Genomic DNA, 26456 nt, shown 5'->3' on the forward strand with positions numbered 1-26456 from the left:
ATTTTAATCCGTGCAGATCTACACTGTAGCGTTTATATTTAAATGAACAAAAAACACAAAATTGTCAAGTCCATGGACGGGTTATTAATGTGTTAGCGTCGATTTAATGATGTTATTTCGCAGTATATCTCCCTACTGGACGCATCAGGAACAACAGGGGCGTAAAACTGCCAGGGGCGTAAAACTGTTTGGGTCCTATATCTACCGGCTCTGGTCTGCAGCCTCCCCATATAGAATGTGAAGGCTGCATCATTCGAAGGCCGCGGACTTCAAATTAGGCAGCCTATGCGTCCTTTGAGTATAGCCTTCGTGGAATTTCCTAATTGAGGTGTTCCCGATTACCACTCCAGGGCAGGCGCCAAGCAACTAGTAGTTTTTCCCCAATGCGGTATTAGTGGTTATTAATAAAGCATAATAAAGTATCTCAATATTTATTTCATGAGTCAGCCCTGCAAACCAGTTGGTAGACAATAGTGGATAGTGGAAATATGCACTCAAACACTCAGAGACCATCAGATGATGTCCCACCAGCATGAGGCCTTACCAGGGTCTCTATTGTGGAGCCCATCCCCCGGTCCAGCAGCACACCAGGATCTCCCACTCAGCTGAAGAAAAGTCTACATCATTTTTTCTTATTTTATGTACTGTAAATTTAAATGTGTATGTTGATTTTGAGATTTTTAACGTATGTTGTAAATAGTTAGGTATAGAATCATTTGTTTCATGTAAAAATTATGACTGTCATTACAAAAATAAACAATGTCCAGAGCAATGAATTCTCTTTTATTTACACATTTAAAGTTGCATAAAAATAAATAAATGTACAGATTTTTTTTTTCCTTTTAAAAATATAAGTTAAACAATATATATATATATAGCCTATATATATAATATTTCTCAATCATTCTTTCAAGAAGAGAAAACTCTTTCTCTTTCACTTGCCTGTCCATCCTCTCCCTACTCTCCTGTGCTCTCCTCGCCTCTGCAGTCCCATGTCTTCTCTAATCAAGTCCAAAAACTCGTCCTCTCGGTCTCTTCTTCGTGGTGTTGATGCTGCTGGTGCTGGTGCCCCTGGCTCCTCTTCACCGTGGGCACCCACTGCTGAACTTGGCCCTGGTCTGTCCTCAGGGATTGAGGCAATGAGGACTGGGGGGTTGGTGGAGTGCCTCTGTCCCAACAACTCATCCATGAGGACAAACCAGGGCCAAGTTTCAGCAGTGGGTGCCCACGGTGAGAGGAGGAGACAGGGGCACCAGCAGCACCAGCATCCGCGTGAACCGGAATATTGAGCAGAGGGCAGGGTTTTACTTTAGCGCTCCTCCTCTTCATCTCTCGCCCATAGCAGAGTAACGGTTTGAGGGGAGTGGTTAAGCGTTTAGGCAACCCAAGCCGTCAAGCCTATGTCATTAGAAAAAGAACCATTCCAGACCGGAAGTAACTTTTCAGACTTTGATTAAAGATAACCACGGCAAACTAATTTTTTCTGTGTATTAACTTGCACGGATTAATTGTTCACCACAAGACTAGTAATATCCGCTAACAAAGTAAATAGGGTCAATTTTGATTTCATGCTGACTTTAACTGTTTCATTGTTTCACGAAGCCTCGATCTGCCCACCACTAATTGCAGGAAGGATATTTTATTCATCAAAAATAAAGCAAAAACAAAAACTATCCGAGGGGAAACCCAAGACTTGACTTGACTTGACTTGACTTGACTTGACTTGACTTGACTTGACTTGACTTGGCTAGGCTAGGCTAGGCAGACACATGCTACATTCAACATGCAAGCGACAACGAACCAGCATATGACTACAAACACAGGGAGAATAAATAGGGAGAGCAAGCAGGTAATGAGGGAGGACAGGTGGGGCAAATGAATCAATAAGGTAACAAGGTGAGAGGGGCTAAAGCCATTTTCTCAAAGGATCGCCAAAGCTCGGTTTACACCGACTGAAATTTCTAGCCACTGGGGGACCATATGCTAAGGGAACTCATATTAATGTTAAAAACCCTCAGAAAGTGAAAATTTCGTCACTACGATGGCCAAATGAAGCGTTTCGAAGCATTATTGCTTTCTGATACAATTGTGTCGAAAATGGTTAATTACTCAGAGCTTCATTCAGGCAGAAATTACAGCACCATCTCCTGGTGAAGTAAATGTAATGCAACAAAGCTGACAACCATAAAATGCAAGTAGGCTTATATGTTAACGCCCCGTTTATTACGTGTTTACCGAGGCGATCAAAGCTGAAACTGTGTTAGTGCTGTGAAACTCATTTATGTAGGTGAATTTTACAGATACTGATGAATTTCATGTGTTCACCTTGATAATAAAACATTAAGCATGATGTGTGTGTGTGTAATTATTTCTTTAGACAAGGACAGAAGATCAGACCAGCTTAAAAAAAGTTGGAAACCATCACAGAAATTCTAATGGTTTCTATTAAAATACCAATAGGAACCATTGGCTTTTACCATTTAAACCACTACAGAATTCTTTTTTGTAGTGTGTTTGGGACATATTCCATTATGATTTAATGCCCCCACCAATAGAACCCAACACATATCAGTAGACCCACAGCGACCACTATAATTTCCATTACAACCATTAAAATTCCCATGAAAACCATTAAATCCAATAGAATTTCTGTAATGGTTTCTATAGTTTTTTTTTAGCAGGGCAGTATTACTATGTGTGGAAGCTTTATCTTGTTTAGCTGTGGGAAGCAGAACTCTATAACTTGGTGGGACTGATATTTTTGTATGTTGAAAATGATGTGCTTGTGTAACTGGTTGTACTTGTATAATGTAGAGGGTTTTTGAAGTTTCTGTCTTTGATGCATGTTTTTATGTAACAATGTTCATATGTCCCCTAATGAATAGGCCTAATAATAATTTTAAAAAAATGTGGCAGAGGGTGTGCTTTGGGTACATGCAGAAGGCTTAGACAAAGTTGACACTTTTATAAGAAATACAGGCGCCAGGTTTCAAACCTGTCAACACTGGATTGGGCTGTCAAAGCAGCAGGTGGTTCACTACAGGAATTTGAATTTTTTTAAACGAATATTGAACATTTGAAATTTAACAAATTGAAATGTTTTTATGGCTGAATTTTATAGACATGTATTTTCAAACAGTAATATTCAGTTTAAAAAAAATCAGATTCAAGTTTTCAAGATGAAGAAATTCAGAACTTCAAATTCAGTTTTCTAAAATTCAATGTCAAAAATTCAAGTTCAAAAATTCAGATCTGACAGAAAGTAGGTCACAGGTCATCCACAGGGAAGAGTAGATGATCTCAGAAAAGTCGAACAGAGCATTTTGGCCAATTGGGGACTGCGGAAGTTTTCCAGCGCGAACGTGGTGGTGGTTCAAGAGGTTGCCACTCTCTGACTCTTGTCATGAATCGCCCGGAGGTCTATTACATGTACGGCGCAGTCTAGACCGGACGCGAACGGTGCGACGCGACCCGTGAAATCCCCAACAGCACACGGATTCCCCATCCTATTTCTGACCTAGTCCCAGCTCTTTGCAACAGTCGCTTCAAGCTGTGTTGCGTCGCGCCGCTCGCGTCCTGTCTGTGTAACTGAGGTCTAGTAGACAAGGTGGCGTTCTAATCAATTTTACACAAAATGTAGGCTACTTTAAAACAAACACCAGAGACCGCTTAGACAAATGTCCCACGTGCTGAGAACGCTAACCTAACATAAACACAAAATCATTCATGTTTAAGAATCTTAACGTTACCTCCGGGCGATTCATGACAAGAGTGAACATTCTAAAACGCTTACGTGAAAAACGCTTAACGTGGCTCACTGTACGAAGACAGTGATATTAAAGGACCAAACTCAGTACAAATCATATTAATAAACCATACTTTGTATAAAAAATCAGATGAGCCCAGAATACCTACGCAACGCGTTTAATTGTGCGTTAAGCATTTCCTTACCATAGAAAACCGTTATAAGAAAACGCTTAACGTGGCTCACTGTACAAAGACAGTGATATAAGGACCGTACACATCATATTAATAAACCATACATGTATAAAAAATCAGATGAGCCCAGAATATGAACGCAACGCGTTAAGCATTTCCTTACCATAGAAAACCGATAAGAAAACGCTTAACGTGGCTTACTGTACAAAGACAAGGACCAAACTCAGTAGCCTACGCATCATAATAATAAACCATGTATAAAAAATCAGATGAGCCCAGAATATGAACGCAACGCGTTTCATTACGCGTTAAGCAAATTCCTTAATAGAAAACCGATATGAAAACGCTTAACGTGGCTTACTGTACGAAGACAGTGATATTAAAGGACCAAACTCAGTACAAATCATATTAATAAACCACTTTGTATAAAAAATCAGATGAGCCCAGAATATGAACGCAACGCGTTTAATTAAGCATGTTCTAATCATAGAAAACCGTTATAAGAAAACGCTTAACGTGGCTTAATAAACCTTAAAAAACCATAGGCCTACTATGTATAACAAATCAGGATTAAGGTTTATTAAGCCACGTTAAGTGTTTTCTTATCGGTTTTCTATGGTAAGAACATGCTTAACGCGTAATTAAACGCATTGCGTTCATATTCTGGGCTCATCTGATTTTTTATACATGTATGGTTTATTAATATGATGTGTACGGTCCTTATATCACTGTCTTTGTACAGTGAGCCACGTTAAGCGTTTTCTTATAACGGTTTTCTATGGTAAGGAAATGCTTAACGCACAATTAAACGCGTTGCGTAGGTATTCTGGGCTCATCTGATTTTTTATACAAAGTATGGTTTATTAATATGATTTGTACTGAGTTTGGTCCTTTAATATCACTGTCTTCGTACAGTGAGCCACGTTAAGCGTTTTTCACGTAAGCGTTTTAGAATGTTCACTCTTGTCATGAATCGCCCGGAGGTAACGTTAAGATTCTTAAACATGAATGATTTTGTGTTTATGTTAGGTTAGCGTTCTCAGCACGTGGGACATTTGTCTAAGCGGTCTCTGGTGTTTGTTTTAAAGTAGCCTACATTTTGTGTAAAATTGATTAGAACGCCACCTTGTCTACTAGACCTCAGTTACACAGACAGGACGCGAGCGGCGCGACGCAACACAGCTTGAAGCGACTGTTGCAAAGAGCTGGGACTAGGTCAGAAATAGGATGGGGAATCCGTGTGCTGTTGGGGATTTCACGGGTCGCGTCGCACCGTTCGCGTCCGGTCTAGACTGCGCCGTACATGTAATAGACCTCCGGGCGATTCATGACAAGAGTCAGAGAGTGGCAACCTCTTGAACCACCACCACGTTCGCGCTGGAAAACTTCCGCAGTCCCCAATTGGCCAAAATGCTCTGTTCGACTTTTCTGAGATCATCTACTCTTCCCTGTGGATGACCTGTGACCTACTTTCTGTCAGATCTGAATTTTTGAACTTGAATTTTTGACATTGAATTTTAGAAAACTGAATTTGAAGTTCTGAATTTCTTCATCTTGAAAACTTGAATCTGATTTTTTTTAAACTGAATATTACTGTTTGAAAATACATGTCTATAAAATTCAGCCATAAAAACATTTCAATTTGTTAAATTTCAAATGTTCAATATTCGTTTAAAAAAATTCAAATTCAGAACTATTTAAACTACCACCTAAAATTCAATTTTGTTAGATTACACTTGCAAATAATTCAGATTTACACAATTCAAATTCAAATCATTTTGTCATAATATAAGCTCCATAAATGAACCAGTGTGTTTGCTTCAGAAGTCATTTTCACGTGACTAGTGACGTAATGAGACAAGCTCCGAAGCAGTGGTTCATTGCAAGGACCGCTCGAGTTTGAAGCAAGCTTCGGAGCGTCAGTGTCAGATGTAACATCACGACCTGCAATTGAGTCCTCGCTTCATCTCCTCAACCCCCACACCTGACAGCATGATGCTGATATAGTGCCTTTTAATTAATAGAGTGACCTTGGATTTTTATACAGCTTGAAAACACCCTCACAGCCTCGCTCTCACCTGGCATGGCGCTGCTCAGTCTAAGGTCCTGAATCTAGTCTTTAAGAAAGATATGTCAGTCATGCCAGACAGTGAGTAGGCCTAATGTCAGCATTTCAATAATTATTATTATTTATTTATTTTATGTATTAGGCTATTGTGTATTATTATTTCAGTTTGATGAAAATTGTAAGGTGATTATGCGATATGACACACCAACTAATTTTTGGCCTATGAGTGCCACTATGAATTTTAAATAGGCTAAACTCTGTAGTCGTACAGTCTGCGCCAAAAACATTAATGCACATCGAGTCAAGTAAATCATTATACATCGTTCATTATCATCAAACAATGTCACACTTGCTCTCTTATTTGTACTTTCTGCACGTTACCTCTGCAAATGTGGTGACCTATTTTTTTACAGTCTATGGTGTTGACGCATGATCTCGCTCCGAATGTTGCCATGTCCACTCACAACGCGTATTCTGGGGCTTGTTCTGTGCGATTTGCGTTTGCAGATAAATGAGCAGTAGCTGATTGCATTTTGGGGGGAATAATTCCCAGGTGGTCCAATTGAACAATGAATACAATAAAACAAATTAAGATTAGTAAATTATAAATAAATAGTTTAAATAATAGGCCTACATGTAGGCTAGCCTAGCCTAGGCCAGGTCTAGTGAGTAAAAAATAAATGTCATTGTAATGTAATAGAAATTCCTGCTTTGTGTGTTTTATATGCTAATTGACAAAGAAAAGAACGCATGGAAAAGTAAATAGGTCGCTTATTTTGTGCATGTTTTTCAGACCATTTGTTTGTTTCTCATGCGCAATCTGGCAACACTGTTCTGCTCCTACTGTAAACATCGCTGTGCGCGTCGCTGCACTGGAGTCTAGGGGAGAGAGAGAGACAGGCACAGGGTAATAGGCTCCGAACAAAGAGGGCTGAATAAAGTTGGAAGTAAAGGACGATTGTGACAGAGGCTGGAGGATATTAAGAGGGTAAGTCAACTAATTGTGTTTCTTTCCTCGAAGCAAACCGATTGATTATGCAAAACGTTTAAATAGATTTTTAGCTGCATTGCTAACGCTGAAGCGCACTGGCCTGTCTGTGTATTTCACTTGGCCACTTACCAGTGAACTAATCAACAAGTTCTACATCAGTTAATGTCGTGATGCAAACACCCCGCTGTTTAGCCGTAGATTTTGGCAGTTACATATTAAAGCGGATAGTGACAGACAAACAAACGAAAGCAGCAGAAATAATGGTTGGCTGTACGTCATGTTGTCCAGAAAATGCGAGAGACAGACAAGTCCGCTGCATGCAGCTGCACAACAGGCCTCGAAATTATTATTTTTAGCGTTTCACAAAGACTGATCCTCGTTTAAACGAGAACGTCCCAAACAGACGTGTACGTGTGCTACACGTGCGAGTGAATGGAGGCGTACCTTTTAAAGTGAGTGAGGGGGTTGTGGCACAGCATTTGATGAGCCAATTCGGAATAAAAATGCATGTCTATTTTGCCTAAATAAGCATAATTATATTTTTTATTGCATTTTTGATTCATGCATATTGTCCTTCCTTTTCTAGGTAACATCTGGAAGTCGTGGCATCCTCCCATCTCTCCCCTAGTTCTCTCATGCTCGCAGACACCTTCACCCATTTCAAATGTGCCTCTTCCAACAGTCCCGTTAGCATCATCTAAACCAAGTTCTCATTACCAAAGAGTTGTTACCACAAAAACACATTTCATAAACACACACACACCAGCATTCCAGCATTCCAAAACAACCAATTCCAAAAACCGTTCAATAGAGCCATAGGTTGTTTTATAAACGCATCATGGCCTCTGTCACCAAATCCTCTCACCCTGAGATCCCTGATAATCACAAGGAGAGCTGGCTGGCGCTGCTTGCTGCCGCTGAGGCTTACAGCCAGACGTCCGGTTGTGATTTGGCTATTTTGACCGCGTATAAAAAGTTCCGTCCCTCCGGGATCGAAGTGGAAGGAATGAGGAATAACGACGGGGGCGGAACTTCCATAAGCAGAAAGTTTGATTATGCCTATCACGTTTGGGGACAAGGGGCACTGGCTGAGTCGTCACGGCGATACATGGATGACATCGCCGTTCTGCACTCCACCACTGTACTGACGGCACACAGACACAAACGTCTGAATACAGTGGAGGGAGGAGCCAAACTGGGCTTGGATGTGCCGTCTGACAGGCTGGTGAGTGGTGATTCGTTACTGCTGGGGGAGGGGGACACCTTGATCACAACACCTCATGACTTTCTGTGTCTTCTTTCCAAAGAGCTTGACTGGAGATGGAGTCGGGACAGTTAGTCCCAACATGAGGCTCTATTCTCAGAGCTACCCGTCCATCTACAGCTCAGCTACTGCCATTGGCCAGCCAGGTGGTCAGCATGGAGAGCGTGAAAGGGAGAAAGTGGCGATGGAGGATCATGAGAAGGCGAGAGAGAGAACGGAAATTGTGGACTTGGAGGAAGAGGAGGAGGATGATGATGATGATGAAGAGGAGGAGGATGATGAGGAGGAAGAAGAAGATTTGGATGGAAGGAGACGTAACCTGAATGAATCGGCAGGTAAGTTCACCTGTTGATGAGATGGTGTTTGTCATTCCTTTAGGTTATTTGGGAATTCAAATTCAACTCTCTTATTTATCAGGTGTCTTCTCAATGGATGAGGATTCTCTGTCCCGGGACTGTGAGCCCTTCTTTGAGTCTGATGGGGAGGAGGAGAGCACTGATGGTGAATTATTTATTAAATATTATTTATTTAAATGTATTTAATGGTATGTACCAAATTCTGACAAAAGCCAAAACTAACTTTCATGTTATGGCACATTTTTTCATGTTTAGACATTACAGCATTATAATATGCAGTATTAAATATAGATTTGTTGTTTTATTATTAGTTTTTTAAAAGATTAACTTTAAGTGGGTGTTAGAATGTCATCTATATGTAAAGATAGGGGAAATGAGCATACACAAAAATATCTTCAGCTCATACAGGAACACTACTGTTCAAAAGTTTGGTGTCAGTACTTATTTTGTTTTTAAAAGAAAATAATACTTTTATTCAGCAAGGACACTTATGTCTTGAAGATAAAGACATTTATAATGTTACAGATTACACATTACCTTTTTATTCATCAAAGAATCCTGTATACAAATGTATCACAGTTTCCACACAAAAAAAATACTAAGCATCACAACTGTTTTCAACATTAAATAAGCAATGTTGTGTTGTGCAATGTAAAAAGTGTTTTTTAAGCAGCAAATCCGCATTTTATAATGATTTCTGAAGGATCATGTGACACTGAAGACTGGAGTTCAGATGCTGAAAATTCAGCTTTACCATCACAAGAATAAATTACTTTTTAAAATATATTAAAATAGAAAACAGTTATTTTAAATTGTAATGTTTTACAATAATACTGTTTTTACTGTATCAAATAAATGCAGTCTTGAGCATAGGAGACTTATAATCTCTAATACCGGCTATGTTACCAATATAAGATTCAGTTTAAAATCCTTATTCTGTGATCACGAGCGATTGGTAATATCATTGAAAGTATGGAAACCCTGTGTGAGAAACTGTGAGTAAATATAATGACTCTCCATGTTTTAAGTGCTGTTCAAAGAGATCATTATCTGAGTTGTGTCTGACACTGGAAGATAAATGTGTTTTTATTGCTGTTCATGTATTTATATCTGTTTTTATTGCTGTCAGGCTCTCTGAGTGAAGAAGCCCCTCCCCCTCCCCGGGGCTTGGCAATGGGTCACCTGGCATCTCGCTCGTCTAACCCCATGGCAATGGCTCGTTCACTGCCTGTGTCTGTACCAGTGTGGGGCTACAGGAACAACCATGCCCATCAGGGTGACCCCCATAGTGGAGAACGGGTCAGTTACACATCCGCTTCTTACATGCCCTCATCTACATATACCCTTCTTCTACAGCTTTTTTTTGTTTAGCAGATGATGTATGCACTTTTAGTACAAAATGTGGTAAATTGAAGGTAGCAAAATTATGCAACCAACTTAGATAACTCATTTGGCCAATGTGTGGTATGTGCTGTGATGCACCATTTATGACCATTTTCATACAAAATGGTAGATGGTGCAGAAGGAAATGTGTATTTCCAATATGTACACTACCTTTCAAAAGTTGGGGATTGGTAAGATTCTTTTAAGGTTTTTGAAAGAAATATCTTGTATGCATCTAGACTGCATTTATTTAATCAAGAATGCAGTGAAAACAGTAATATTGTGAAATATTATTATAATTTAAAATAACTTATATTTTAATGTTTTATATGAAATATTGAAAACAGTTGTGCAGCTTAATGGGTTAGTTTACCCAAAATTGACAATTCTGTCATGTTGTTCCAACCCCGTAAGACGTCCGTTCATCTTCGGAACACAAATTAAGATATTTTTGTTGAAATCTGAGAGCTTTCTCACTCCTTCATAGGCTTCTAGGTAATTTAATCTTGCCGGACCAGAAAGTTAGTAAAGACAATGTTTAAATAGTCTAAGTGACTACAGTGGCTCAACCTTAAGTTTATCAAGTGACGAGAATACTTTTTGTGCGCAAAAAACTAAAATAAACGACTTTAACCATTAATTTTCTTCCGTGTGGGCCTCTGACGTGAGTTCACGCGAGAGCCACGACGCATGCGCGAGAACTGACAAGATGACGCTCGCAATCATTTGATGGGAAAGTGAAAGGTAAGCCATTCATTTTGCGGCAAAGCACTTATGTTTTCTCGTTGGTTTCTCACGATTTGGACATCCAGGAAATGCATACATTAGAACCATTTTAAACACTACATCGAGACCCATCTGCGTCCTCTTCTCAGTTTTCGCACATGCGTCGTGGCGCTCGCATGAACTCACGTCAGAGGCCCACACAGAAGAAAATGAATAGTTAAATAAAGTCGTTATGCTTGCGCACAAAAAGTATTCTCGTCGCTTGATGAACTTAAGGTTGAGCCACTGTAGTCACTTGGACTATTTTAACGACATCTTTACTAACTTTTCTGGGATGGCAGTCAGATATCGGTTACCTAGCAGCCTATGAAGGAGTGAGACAGCGCTCAGATTTTAACAAAAATATCTTAATTTGTGTTCCGAAGATTACGGGTTTGGAACAACATGAGGGTGAGTAATTACTCACAGAATTTTCATTTTTGGGTGAACTAACCCATTCATATTTTTCTGGAAACTGATATTTTCTTTCAGGATTTTTGGATGAATAGAAAGTTTAAAAGAACAGCATTTATTTGAATGTTACAAAATATTTCTCTTTGTAAAAGTATTTACTGTTACTATTGATAAATTGAATGTTTCCTTGGTTGTTGTTTTTTAATCTGACCTAAACTTTTGAATAGTAGTAGAAGTAGGCCTATAGTTTTGTTCTATTGTATAAGATTTATAAAAAGTTCATCATCAATAGTAAACCAATATTTTCAGTGCTACAAATTTTTGTATTGACTCATTAGCTTTGCCACATGCTAACATTTTATTTAGCAGAATCTGTCACAAATCAGTCACTTATTAGGCTCCATTGTATTATGGTAAGTATTACAATTTTACCTTTAAAAAAAACGGCCAAAAAAAAAAACATTTTCCCACTGTAAAATTTTCAATAAAACTGTATTTAAATACATTTTGGGGGTGAATCTATGTACTAAACATAAACGGTGCAATATTATTGTACTGTATTATTGACCTAGTTATGGAGATAACGTTTTGTTGCCAAGTCCTTTCTGACTACCACCCTTGCACCACCCTTGCTGACATTGTGATAAAACCCACCTAGATATTTGGTTTATTTTGTAGAAAATGTTTATTACACTTCTCATAATTTTGTCATATATAATTACTTTTTCATTTGTGTTTAACTTGATTAAAAGGACACTTTTATTTTAGGTGGGCTGTGCCGATCTGGACCACATAGCTGCCAGTATGAAAGCCCTACTGGTTCCAGGGGCCACAGATGGAACGGAGATGTTTGGAGCACTGCCGCGACCTCGTCTTAACACGGGCGACTTCTCTCTTAAGCATTGAGAGAAGACCAATGTGCGTATGTACGTTTGAGCGTGCTTGAGAACGAGCCGTGAGCTTGTTTGTGTGTGAAAGTGATTTGAACAGAACTGGAGAGTTTAAAAGACACAAGGTTTAATGGATGTTTTTAGCAAAGATGTTGCCAAATCTGAAGCTTCTCCTGCATATCATTAGTATTTCTATGGCGTTGAAAGTGGCAAAACCTTTTCCAAACCTTCACATCTGCAGCAGAAGGAGGAGGGTTTAATTAGCATGTCTTAATTGAAGAATTTCTTCTGGCTTTGACTGGATGGTTGTGGCAGACTTTTGTGCATTTCATTGAGAAACACTAACAGAGCAAATGTCATAACTTCATTACTTTACTAATCGTGTCCTGTAACTCTGCAGTGTGGGCTGATAGTATATGAGCCTATTTACACACTGAGACACTCGCACATCCATCACCAGAGGAGCATTGTACATTAGCAAACACTACATGTTCTTGGAAATATAGACTACTGTAAATTCAGTAATGTATATTCCATGGCAGGATTGCCAAAGCTGACTAGATGTTAATGTGAATGCTTGCAAATGATGTCATTCTCTGCCTGTGTGGACTCACTTTTATTTCCGATACTGTCCTGAAGACTTTCTATAAATCAATGCTTTGTAAAGCAAAAGGACAATGAGAGGACAAAGCTTTGAAAAAAACACCAATGTTTGGGATTTGTCACCCACAAATGACTTGTTTCTGCATTATAACTGATTAATGTGCTGATAATGGATATGAATGCAGGAATGTGAATTGTATAATTGTTGATTAGTTTGATAACTTCTCTAAAAATTTAGCTAGACTGAAGGATGTTAAATATGAGGGTTTACAACACTACAGATGTCAACCAGCTGTGTTCATCTTAAACATTTCACAACTGTTCAATGGTTAAGTAAATCCGTTTTGAATAAAAGTTATTTGTTGTCGAAACCTGGTGGCTTTTTTGTCGTCGTTTCCTCTAAAAGTTCAGTTATTTGTCTTGGTATGGTTGAGTAAGCTGAAGTCTGAATGTCCAACTCTCTGAGGAAGGTAGGCTATGCTTCCGGTGCCCAGCAGAGGGCGGTGTTGACTTTTTCATAGTTTTTGTGTAGTTACTCCGAGATATCCTTAGCATTCGTTTATGAATTTAATGACAAATACAACAAAGCCATTCATATAAAAGGGACAGTTCACTCAAAAAAAAAAAAAAAAAATCATTAATTACTCGTTCTCATGTTGTTCCAACCCCATAAGACTTTCGTTTATCTTGGGAACACAAATTAAGATCTTTTTGATGAAATCAGAGCGCTTTCTGTCCCTCCAGTGACACCTACACAACTACCACATTGACACTTCAAAAAGTTAATAAAGAGATCGTAAAACTATGTAAAACACATACAATGTTTTTTTCTAGCAAAAAAAAAAAAAAAAAACTTTTGAATGGCCATCAATGGAGAAAAATTATTTGTGGCTCCACATTACAGAATCTACCAGCAGGGGTTAACTGGGTCACGCTAACCAGCCAGACCTTGACTTTGAGAAGCCCATTAAAACCAGGTACTGGTTTTGATGGGCTTCTCAAAGAGTCAAGGTCTGGCTGACACCTTCATGGCAGCAATAAAAAAAAAAAACACACCACTCATATAGAACACAAATTAATATTATTTTGAACTGATTTATTAGTGCACAGAAATACATATTCGCTACAGTATCTGCATTTGTCATCAGATGGTATATAAAATGAAAACAGTGACTATTCAAAATCATTAGTATAAAGATTAATGCTACACCAATTAAATTGGTTAAATTGGTACTGGTTATAGTAGTATATTACTTGTAACTTGTGACAAAGGCAGATTCAGGTTTAGAATGCAAGTCTCCATTTACGGTTTCATTTCATTAGAGACTTTTTTTTTCTTCTTTGCTTCTGACTCCCTACCAATAAAAATTTCCTGCATAGCTATCCTCTTATTTTCCTTACATCACCCTTACCCTATTTTCTCCCAACCCCTCCTTCTCCATATATCCCCCCCTTTACTGATCCTTCTTTCGGATCCAGCAGTAGGAGTTCCTGCCCACCCAGAAACCAGGGAGGAGCTTCTCATTTAATTTGGTTGTAAATCGATGAACCAGTTTGACCTCCTTGGACCCGTTCTCTCCCTCTTCAACAAGGTAAAACTTGATGATGCCAGCTGGCTGGTCAGCGTAGATGCCCATGACGGGGCAGAGATGAGCCTGGAATTCTGTGTTCTCTCCATTGTGCCAGACATGGTAGCAGGATCCGGCCCAGCCAACACCCCATGACAGGTCATTCTCTCCCAGGCCACACGGGCCATCCTTAGCTTTTCTCCCTGTGCTTTCACACGCTGCCCCGATCACCACCCAGCCCTCACAATCCACCTCCCAGTACCCACGATTGCCCAGAAGACCCTCCTTACACAGCACCTTCAGGAGCATATTGTGAAAGTCAGTTATATGCTCACCACACGTTGACCATGACAGTCTTACAGATTACATTCTGTCATCATTTAGTTACCCTCATGTCATTTCAAACCCGTATGACTGACTTTCTTCTGTGGAACTGTGAGTTGAACATGAGAACTGGATCTGTTAGATTTGCAAACACAATCACATATGCCGAATTATGGAAGTCCATTTCCATCCCACACACAAAGATTGGTAAATTGTAATTATGGGAAAAAAAAGAGAGAGATAAATTATAATATAATTAAACATAATTATGACAAAAATAGTTGACAACTATACAAACTTTGAAGTTGGCTTGAGACAGCTTGAAAGTTTGAAAAAGTGTTAAAAGCTTGGATTTTTAGAGTTTTCAATTTGAAGTAGTTAAAAGTTTAAAGTAATTTTAAAGCTTAAAGTTCGAAGGTTTTGAAGGCAATACAAAAAACAGACAGACAGACAGACAGACAGACAGACAGATAGATAGATAGATAGATAGATAGATAGATAGATAGACAGACAGACAGACAGACAGACAGACAGACAGACAGACAGACAGACAGACAGACAGACAGACAGACAGACAGACAGACAGACAGACAGACAGACAGATAGACAGATAGATAGATAGATAGATAGATAGATTTTTATTTATTTTGATATGTCGTTTCATATGTAGTTTTGTCATAATCACAACTTAGTATCTCATAATTTCAATTTTTATGCCATAATTATGACGTCATGTTTTTTGTTTATCAATGCATGTTTATATGTGAATAAGCATTTTTAATTAAATCTGATCAAATCATATTGTATATTTATTGTGTACACGTACATCGCTCTCTTCAGAAGACATGGATTAAACCGCTAAATTCATATAAATTACTTTTATGATGTCTTTCTGTACTATGTGAAGCTCGACAAATTTGACAACGTAATGGATGCCAAAAACAAATGAGAGAACGTGTATTTTGTTCTGAAGATGAATGAAAGGTTTGGAAAGACATGAGGCATAAATGATGACACAATTTAAAGTTTTGTGTGACCAAACCCTTTTAAAGCATAAATAAAAAAGACAGTACTAAAAGAAAGAGTTACATGAGTGGATATACAATGGATTTTTATATTATACAGATTCGAACAACAACAACAAAACATAGAGACAGATAGGGCACTTACATACCTGTGGTGAATGTTCATATCTCTCTGGTCTGTCCAGGACAGGACACACTTCCTCTGACATACGTGACACTTTGGCCCCACCTTCTGAGAGCCACAACATTTTCTGAGCAGTTCTGTCATCCAGAGAAAGATTTATCCAGTCTGAGAGAGAAATAACATTTCAGAGGACAAGCGGCTATAAACTTACAATAAAGAACTATATAAAAGGACTGTCCCATGCTGATGCATACACTTCATCAGCTCAGCTCTAGTATTGGGCTCGGTGATGTTGGCCTCGTACGGCGGTGCCTTTGCTGGGATGGAAGGGAGAAGAAAGAGCAAGAGGTCATTTTATTATTTACCACGACTGCACAATCCTATTTATATGTCAGCTGTCTAATGGAGGCTCAGGCTTCAGGTGATCTCCATTGTATTACGATCCACTCCCATTAACACTAAAGACAGCAGCTGTGCTGAACTCACTTTGAAAATGTCACGGTAATGATCACACATCCAAACCACATTGTCAGATTTACATGCTATTTTGATCTGAGTGTCCAGATCTGCTCTATTATAAGAAAACAATGTTCTACAAACTTTAAAAGACCTGATATAACAATCTGTTTGCGAGATGGTTTTTAGTGAGCACTCAGCTTGGTGAGCTGAAATCTAACTACACCTCCGTGTCTGTGACCATCATGCACTGCAAAAATATCTTAAGAGATTTCAGTAGACAAAAAAAAAACATCCAAACATGTGCTGTGGAAGATTATAAGTGATCTGAGCGTCACACAGATTTGTACAGATGCCATTGAAAACCGTGAGTCTATTCCTCACACTCAGCCTTGCTTTCATACCTGTCATGGCGCTGCTCTGAATAAGGTCTATAGGGGGCGCTCTGATTAAGTGGTGGAAGTTAACAGTAAACAGTACAGTAGTGTAGGATTGCATGGTTCACAAGTACCTTCAGGGTTTTCTTCTGCTCTTGATCCTTTTCTTCCTGTAGGAGTGAAAATTGACATCAATTAATATCAGGGGTTAACCCCTTAAACCACTTTAAATGAAGCAATGGGCAGTTTTAGGATTACACTGACGCTACACAGGCATTCTAGAGTCTTCCACTTTTATACATTGCTTTTCTGATGCCCCTTCCTTACCTCTCGCGTGCAATGTATTACCCTATGGTATGCCATTCATCTTCCCCCACTGTTGTTATCATATAGTTTACCCATGCCTGTCAGGGTTTAGGTTACATCTAAGAAGCATGCTAGGCCTTAACTCACATTCATCATGGACACACATCATAGGCTCTGACAGCAGTTTCTAAGAATACTTCATTTCAATGGTGTTAGTGGTGTTGGCATGTTTATGTCCAGCACTGGGCTTGCAGGTTTAACACATTTCTTTCTATTGTTGATTTTCACAAGCACCTTCTCAGAAAACCATCTGCTGTCTTCTGGCTCATGCATTAGTGCTCACACATTTTTGCCTTCTTTTGTTAATGTGGACATTAACATCAGTTGCTCCCTCCCTTCAGTTATCATAATGCTTAGTGGCATTAAGTGTATCAGTTTAAGTGTTAGAGGGGGAGAAGGTCACTGTACCAATGTAATGTACAACGACGTACTTCCACATTGTGTCCTGAAAAAAAGAGTGTTGTAGTGGCTTTTCACACGTACGATCACACCGGTGTGTTTATGTCGCGTTCCAGGCAACCTGTACCCGTATTTTTCCAACCTTATACCTGTGAAAGTGCACTGGAACGGCAGTATTTTAGACTTACGTGTGAAAGGGTTACAACAGAAAGGTTGCTGGTTTGAGGCCTGCAAGTGACAATTCTCGCTCTCTTTTTTTTTTTAAAGCTACATGGCCATATATATGGTTATATACTCAGTACCTTGCACTGTAACAAGGACACCTTAAAATAAAATGTAACCATGTCATATTTTCAGTGTAGGGTTCTGCTGTCGGCTGATTAAAAAAAAAAGGTCTGAAAGTGACACCTTGCAGAATTTTTGTCTCACTTTCAGTGAAACCAGATACCATCAGATATCCCCATCAGAGGAGACTGGCATCACTATAATGCATCTTCGTGACAGCGTGCAGCCCTAAATGATCGGGTCAGCTGTGTTCCAATGCACACAGGACAGGGACTTCTGTACACCTGTTCAAGACCCCCACCACTGTTTGTGATCTTGCTGACAATCACTGAAAACAGATCAGTTCAGTAATCACCATCATCGCCAACATCATCATCTTTTATCAACCTTCAATTTGTTTATATGTTTTACAATTGAATACACACATGCTCTATGCACATTATGACAAGCAAGCCCTTTAAGCCACCAAGTAATTATGAGATACAAGCTTAGTCATTAATCTTTAGTAATGTTAAGCACATGACATGAAACCTTAGAAATAATCCAGGTGCACATATAAATTCCATCAATGACTTTGGGATTAAAGAGGCAGTTATAGAGGAATGGATGGTAGAGGAACGAAGGGAACAGAGGTGGTAAGGGATCAGGGCCAGAGATTAGCAACTGCTGCTGACAGGTCACTCCATCAGTCAGCCTGTTTCACCCTCTCTTCGGGACCTCTCCCTTATAGGGGCTGGTATGGAGGGGTCGAGCAGAACAGCCAGCATACTATACTATAACCATGGTCATGAAGCAGAGCTCCAAAATAAAACAGGTCCGAAAGATCTCGGCGAGTCTCTGTTCACGCAATTTAAAGACGCACTGACAGCTCTTCAGGTTATGCTTTTCTCCCTGGTGTGAGATTCAACCCTGGTGTTTTGTGAGTGGTAACTTGGTGGAGAATGACCATGAGTGGAAAAAAGTTGTAAACAAGCGGTACATGGAGGGGTCTGGGGGACAACCCTGTTTCAAAATCCCTTATGTCCAATGAGGGCTCATCCATAAAGCCTCGTTCATTCACATCTTTCACCAGATCAACACACAACTGTGAAAGGTTTGGCACAGATCAGAAGACATCTGTATTATTGTCTCATTTCCCAGTAAAAAACAACTCCAACAACAAAACCCCGGAAAAGGTCATTTTCTTCCCGGACATCAAGTTTATGAGCATTTCCTATAAAGGTGACATATTATGCCCTTTTCACAAGATGTAATATGAATCTATGGTGTCTCCAGAATGTGTCTGTGAAAACTCAGCTCAAAATACCCCCCAGATCACTTATTATAGCTTGTCAAATTTGCCCACACAAAAAGGCGCCTGTAAGTTTGCTTTGTGAAAAACAGAATCAACCGACAATAAGTCTGACTAACCAAAATAAGCCTGTTTTATGGAACAGCCTTCTGGTGTGTCTAAACGTTGCAGTCTCTTCCGGAGACTGTCCGTAAGGCTACTGGTTATTTCTGAGTGTTTGGATGATTCACGTGTTTTGTTATTGTTATTAGTAAGTTGTTATATGGCACATTACCATTGACGCTCTCCCATACCATTATTTGACTTTATATACAGTATATATATATATATTTATTGATTTTTTACATAACCAATTGATATTATACAACATAATTTAACATGTTTGGTCTTGTATAATTTATCATTGTAGCCTATATACATACATATACATATATATATTACACAGGTGTTCTAAGACGATTATGAGCTTAGTAATTGGCCAACAGTATATTAGCCATTTGATTTACCCAGTTACAATAGTCCCTTTACAGTTATTGATATCATAAAAATACACTTACTTGTAGGTTTAAATTCTAAATAAGGCACATCTAATGTCCAACAATAAATATTTTAGCATATATATATATTTTTTTTTTATATCTTTATTATGTCTTTCAATTCAAACACATTTAACACAATTATACAAATGGACAGTTCCTTTAAAGACATAATATTTTCCCCAATAATTATTCCTTATTTTTATATGAAAAAAGGGGGAAAAATACAAAAAGATATATAATCTTATAATATCAGTATAATGATATTATAAGCCAATCAGTATAATGACATATAATTCATATATAATGAAAGTAATATTTTTTAAATATCAAATAATAACAATATTAAATAAGTAAATAGATTAAAGAACAAATAGAATCAAAAGGGAGGGAGGGTTATATAAAAACATAATTAATGTAATGTATTCCTTTATTTTACGGAATATTCTTTGATTTTAGAGTTGCCCATATCTTTTCAAAATGTATGCTTTTGCTCTTAATTTCATGTTATCCTCTCCATAGTGTACTTTAGAAACTAAATCTAACCAATCATTTAAAACTGGGATTCTTGCTTTTCCCCCCAACAAATTATTGCTTTAAAAGCTGTAATTCTCAGTAATCTAAACAAGTATGCCATCTTTATTAGGTAGCATGTCCTGTACCCAAAACTATATTTTGTATCTTTATTATATTTTGTTTCTTAAAAATGTCTTCCCCGATTAATATAATTTATGTAGTTGTTGTGGAGTTACATTGATTAATCACATTGACTTGCATACTGTATGTTCAACTTTTTCAAAAGTTGACAGTTCCCTAAGAAAACTGCGAAATGTTTTGGTCAAATAGTGCTCTGTGCTCGTCTGTGCAGCCAACAGAACAGTTTGCATACTTTGCTCGAACTTTTGCCATTGTGTTAGAACTGGTTACACTGCTGTCACATGCGAAAACCAATGATTGGGGGCCGTAATATTATGATAAGATCCCCTTCCTAATCAGAAGAGTAGCGAAATCTGATTGGCTTATTTGTTGACATGCTTGCAGAGAAAGGCTTACCAAAACAAAGTTACTGCCTGGGTTGTCACTTTTCACGTTTTCTGTGTCCATAGATGCACTGGGGACCAGATTATAGCACTTAAACATGGAAAAAGTCAGATTTCCATGATATGTCCCCTTTAACTCTAAAAACACAATGCAATGCATAATTCAAAATATGGGTAAAATTGTGGGGCAAAAAATCAATATCTAAAAATATTAATATGTTACATATCCTATAGCCTACCGTATAGGTTAGCTATATATAATCGCTTTTATCGATACTATGTATGAGTGTTTTATGTGGAAGGGGGAATCTCCTCAACCACCACCAATGTGCAGCAGCCATATTGTGCCATGCAGAACGCCCATTACACACCAGCTTACTGGTGGAGAGGAGACAGAGTGATGAAGCCAATCAGTAGGCCTAGGCTATATATAGGCTATATATATATATGGGATGTGAATCTCCATAACTGAGGCCGATGCGATACGCATCTTGATGCATATAGCCAACAATACGATAGGCTACATTAAAGGATAATTCCGGTATTTAACACCCTGAGTCTATATTGTAGTTTGTTTTGGATGAACAAGAGTGGTAGACAACATTTTTTTGACAATGGTTCCTCTCTCGAGTTTTTGACTATAAAAGAATTGGCCATGGACCCATTTAACATTGGAGTCAATGTGCATGTCCGAAAATGTCATTAAAACAGCCAATAATGTTCGTTTACAAAACTGTTAAACTCACCGAGTGGTTAGTGGTGTTCGTTGATGATTATAAACAATATATCGTCGCAATATATGATTCCAATCCGTTTATTTTGCTATAGTGGAACTATTTTTTCAGACACTTCACAACCGTGTAACTTCCGCTCAATATTTGAATCTGAAGCGTTAGCACACTCCCGACCACTTGATGGCGATAACCGATGTTTATGTCTCGCGGGACACTCACGGTCAAAGTCGAGTTCAACTTCATATTACAAGTAACAATTAATGAAGGTTTTGTTTGTTTATTTCGCTTACTCTCCCGGAGCACAGTTGCTCTGCTCGCTAGCCTTATGAGAAACGGAAGCGAGCAAAAAGACTACATCGACCAAATGTAAACAGCCCCCTTTCCGTTTCCGGTAGCGCATTTATATTAACGAGCACTCAGTCCTTCAACAGAATTCAATGGGATTTTACAAAATGACGAATAAAACACGACAGAAACTGAATTTCGCAACACTTTTTGTTTCTGGAACATCAACTAACATCACTAATCACTCGGTGAGTTGCACAGTTTTGAAAACTAATGTTAAAGGTTGTTTTAATGACATTTTCGGACATGCCCATTGACTCCAATGTTAAATGGGTCCATGGCCAATTCTTTTATAGTAAAAAACTCGAGAGAGGAACCATTGTCAAAAAAATGTTGTCTACCACTCTTGTTCATCCAAAACAAACTACAATATAGACTCAAGGTGTTAAATACCGGAATTATCCTTTAAAGATACATAAGCAGCTTCCGATGCGGTGCAATACGATTTCGATTCGATTCAATGCGATACGATTCAATGTAATACGATGCAATGGAGAAAGATATGATGCTATGCATATATTTATATATATTTATTTATTTTGTTCAGACATACAGCAAATCATTTAAAGTAGCCTGGCTTTAGTGCCATCTAACTTTTAACGCATGGCTCTTTCACAAACAAAATATTTAATTTTTACAAAACCAAAAGATTAAATAAAAACATTGATTCTTTTCCTGTCCTGTCTCCAGTTACACTTTTAACAGTGAAACAATTTAAGGATGCTCAGGGATAAACAGTAAAGAAATGTTCCATAACTTGCCAGCCGATAATGTGAACACTGACCAGAAAGCAGGTGCTGTTTTTAACAAACAATAATACAAATAAAAAAAAACTTCACAAACAGGTATTTCATAACTGTATTCAAATGTATAATAAAAACTATTTTTGGCAGTCACAGGCTGCTGTAAACCAGATTAACTTAATGTCCTGCTGAATGTTTAAAGGTGACGCTCAGGACACGCCTCGCACTCCGTAGTGTTGTGATGCGTTATATTCACGTAGCAGCTGCAGATGGTGTGGTGATGAGAGAACGCGCTTGAGCAACAGTTCAGAAAGGAGAATTAAATCTAGTCAAACTGGACGCGCGAATGAGGCGAATTAATCGCGTCCATCGTGCCGCAGGACCTCCAGACGCGGGTCAACGCGTCTTTACCTTGACTTAAATCACTCGCTCCAGACGCTCTATCCGCGTTCGGTGTGAACGCAGCAGTTAGGCTACATAGCCAGCCTAATAAAATATTAGTCACAAATTATTGGTCACTTTCTAAATAGTAAAAGTATAGCTCATCTAATAATAATTATGTATGAATAAATAGTTTTTTACCGATGCAGATAGAAATGTTAGAAACGATGCATCGCGATACAAATGCTAACTTATATCTGATGCAATTTAAACCGATTCATCGCATCGTTAGCTTTTATGCCGATGCACCGATGCGAATCGGTGAATCTTACCATCCCTATTATATACGGGGATGATTAGGAGGCCTTGACGATGGGCAGAAGGCGCCAAAGCACAAATGTGGCCAGGATGCCGGGGTTAAACTCGTAGCCTACTCTTTTTTTCGATTGACATCCTGGGATTCTTAATGACCGCAGAGAGTCAGGAACTCGGTTTAACGTCTCATCCGAAGGACGGTGGTTTTTGACAGTATAGTGTCCCCATCATTATACTGTGGCGTTAGGGCCCACACAGACCACAGGATGAGCGCCCCCTGCTGGCCTCACTAACACCTCTTCCAGCAGCAGGAGGTCTCCCATCCAGGGCGGGCCATCAGCCATATCACCCTGAATCTACAATTCCTTCATATTAACGTGGTAAGGATGTGCCCTATTTTTACACACTTTTCTTATACGTTTAAAACAAGAAAAATCTATTTAACATTTTTTTAAAAACATTTATTAAACAATATATTGTAATGTAGTAAAACATTAATAATTTAATGAGCTATATGCTTAAAAAATAATTAATCTTTTTTTTTTCATTTGTACATACATAATTCAAGATATATTATCTAAAAGAGTTTAAAAAGTCTTACAAAAATAGTGCTTCTCGAGTAAATATATATACTCTTATAAAACTTTGATCATGTAAACTGGAAAAAGCTTCTACTGTTGAGTAAGTTTGAACTTCACCTCTTTTTAGCATCAGCAGCTATGTTGTTGACCTCAGGGAGGGTCTTTGCTAGGCTTTGGTGTCTTTTGCTCTTGATGACAGTGCAGAAAGCGTGTTGTTTGTGTTGGACACGTCCGTAGCGGTCTTGCCAACCCCTGCCATGCACCCAGTCGCTATGGGCATGCTGGGATGGTTCATATTTGGTGGTTGGATCAAGGAGATGCTATGCATGATGATTTGAGAGGGAAGGCGATGGATATGATCTTGCGGCCCCCCGAGTGTTGAAAACCACATGCTGAGTGTCGGCCTTCTGTTGATTGGTTACTTGAAACAGGCCCGATGGAAAATAACATGAACTGACAGATGCACAAATAGAGGGATTCATGTCTGTAAACGGAGATTTTGGAGGTGTGACACATTACAGTCCTGAGAAAGACATTCTACCCGCTTGGATAAGAGACGTTCTCAGGTATTGGTTAGATCAGATCTCTCTGATCTAACATTGATCGAGTTGGTTTCCATGCGGACTTAGATTCCTGAGAATTACGCACTGATGGTGTCTCATGAGCTTGTGGTGACTAATCTTGCCGAATACTGCCATGCCCAGTAAGAGACCCAGCTTGGCTAAATCACAGAAGGCATACAAGGACAGTAGAGTGGTGGAGATAAGTTACTGTGGAGGGTTTTACACTTCATTACGCCTGTGATCAAGAAGGCGGCATGTCATCATTGAAAAGTTCATAAGAAATCAGTGGGAGCCTCTTTTCAACTTTTAATAAGGTGTTAACAAGGTGAAAGGCAATACTAAAAATGCTATTATATTATTTTATTTAACACGTTTACTTATTTTATATTGTTTTAATTGAAAATTATGAATAATATTTTATGTTTGAATACAAAATAAATATAAAAAATTAAAATGAGCAAAAAATTTAAATCCAACTGAAATTGAAATGATATTAAGAGCAAGATGGAAGAGAAAGAGATAGAGTTGTTGAGATGACAGATGAGGACGACGTGTTAAAGTAGAAGGGTGAAAGAGGTACCGTGCAACTATATTAACACCCGAAAGAAGATTCATCTGATGAATGCAGATCGGGTTACTTTTGTACATATACATCAATCTCACTGTCTGATATTGAATTTGGAAACATTTTAAATATGCAGTGATTTATAGTGTTGGGCATTCACAGTATACCTTTACAGTATTTGTAAATGCTGAGTAAAAGCTTTGTTTATGTGTGCATATGTCGCATTTGACCTCTTTAAAGCACTTTAAATAGTATGTAAGTGATAAGACTGCTTGAGTCTAGAGGATTTTTAACAACATGCTTATCTTAAAATAATATGCAGGGCCAAGAGAGAGTGGTCTTGTATGAGCATCTTTCCGCTTATTATAATTTGTTGTCGAAAGATTGAGTAGAGCAGCTGCTAAACTCTTTGTCTCTGTAAAGACTATTATTATTTTCCTGTGAGATGTTAAGCTGTGCTCAAGAGCCTGGAGAGTCACAGTATGACAATAATGTCCAAGGTGCCCTCTCCTCATGCTGTCGACAGTTAGGCTTTCCTGTGTACCTCTGATCTCGGCTTTCTCAGAGTATACGCAACTCACACAAACTGTCAGAATAACCTTCCATCAAGTCAGCATTGTGGTGACACTTTTAGTTTGGGTACTGTCACCAGAGCTGTAAATACTGCAGGTCCTAGGCATGTAGACTCGGTCTGAAGTGTCTAGTAAGATGTGTGTTTGCATGACCAGGTGCATTCCATAGTCTGAGATGAATTATTATCTTTACATTTCAGACTACACACACACACACACACACACACACACACACACACACACACACACACACACACACACACACACACACACACACACACACACATACACACACACACACACATATTTACTTAGCTATCTTAATGGGGATATTCCTTGGACTACTATTGTTTTTATATACAGATTTTTTTTTTCAACAAATGAGGAAAATAAAGATTATGTCCCTAAAAGGAGGTTTTGTCAGATTTAGCTCACTACAAAGTTGTCCACAAAAATGGTTAAGGCACACACACACACACACACACACACACACACACACACACACACACACACACACACACTCACACTTTTCCTTACTATTTACACAAATATTTATAAATTAAATAACTTATACCATAACCACAAATATAGACTTTTTTTACTAGGGCTTTTCTTCAGGCAACTTAATTTTCTTCTGCCCTCACTTAGTTTTGCTGTTTTTTATTTATAAGTGACTTGTGCATTGGATTTTTGATTTTATAATATATCTTACTGTCAATGTTTTTCTGCTGATCTCCTTCCATTTACATCTATATGAAAATTGAGGACCTTTTTCCTTTATAAAGCACTGTTTTACTTATTTTACGTCTAGAGTGCCAGATTATAAAAAATATCAAGCAACATCCAATGGTGCATTTGTAGTTGTTCTTAATTGAGGCAAAAAGTGACAACAAGGTGTCCTGGCAGACAGGTGAGCCTGTTTGGAAAATAGTACATTGATATAGGTAAGGCAATGAGAGCAGTCCTTACCTGCTTTCTTTGCTTCAGGCATGATCCCGTTGGTGCTTGGGGTACTACTGGGCATTGCAGGGGTGGATGAGCGTCTTTTGACTCCGAGTCTGTCGGTCTCTGGGTTCCCTTCTTATTCACTCTTTAAAAAAGGGGGAGGAAAAGACACTGCCTATGGGGAGGGGGTCTGTAGGTGGTCGAGGTGGTGAACTCGAGTTTGATCCTGTCACTTAAACCATGTGTAG

General features: G+C 38.6%; 2 protein-coding genes across 2 annotated transcripts; one reads left to right on the forward strand and one right to left on the reverse strand.

Annotated features, from left to right (window-relative positions):
• The first annotated feature begins 5832 nt into the window (after window positions 1-5832).
• Window positions 5833-13044, forward strand: akt1s1 (AKT1 substrate 1 (proline-rich)). The gene is made up of 7 exons (XM_079613371.1): window positions 5833-6088; window positions 6801-6995; window positions 7585-8223; window positions 8306-8597; window positions 8680-8763; window positions 9748-9917; window positions 11949-13044. The coding sequence occupies exons 3-7, from the start codon at window positions 7837-7839 to the stop codon at window positions 12084-12086; spliced, it is 1071 nt and encodes a 356-aa protein (XP_079469497.1). The 5' UTR covers window positions 5833-6088; window positions 6801-6995; window positions 7585-7836; the 3' UTR covers window positions 12087-13044.
• A 185-nt stretch (window positions 13045-13229) lies between these two features.
• Window positions 13230-26355, reverse strand: LOC306998983 (tripartite motif-containing protein 16). The gene is made up of 5 exons (XM_079613380.1): window positions 26233-26355; window positions 16682-16717; window positions 15969-16031; window positions 15740-15879; window positions 13230-14538 (listed from the first exon to the last, which is right to left on the reverse strand). Exons 1-5 carry the CDS (start codon window positions 26285-26287, stop codon window positions 14128-14130), a joined length of 705 nt encoding a protein of 234 aa, XP_079469506.1. The 5' UTR covers window positions 26288-26355; the 3' UTR covers window positions 13230-14127.
• Window positions 26356-26456: the final 101 nt, after the last annotated feature.

The sequence above is a fragment of the Phoxinus phoxinus genome (genome assembly GCF_949152265.1).
Source record: "Phoxinus phoxinus genome assembly, chromosome: 1".
Classification (NCBI taxonomy): domain Eukaryota; kingdom Metazoa; phylum Chordata; class Actinopteri; order Cypriniformes; family Leuciscidae; genus Phoxinus; species Phoxinus phoxinus.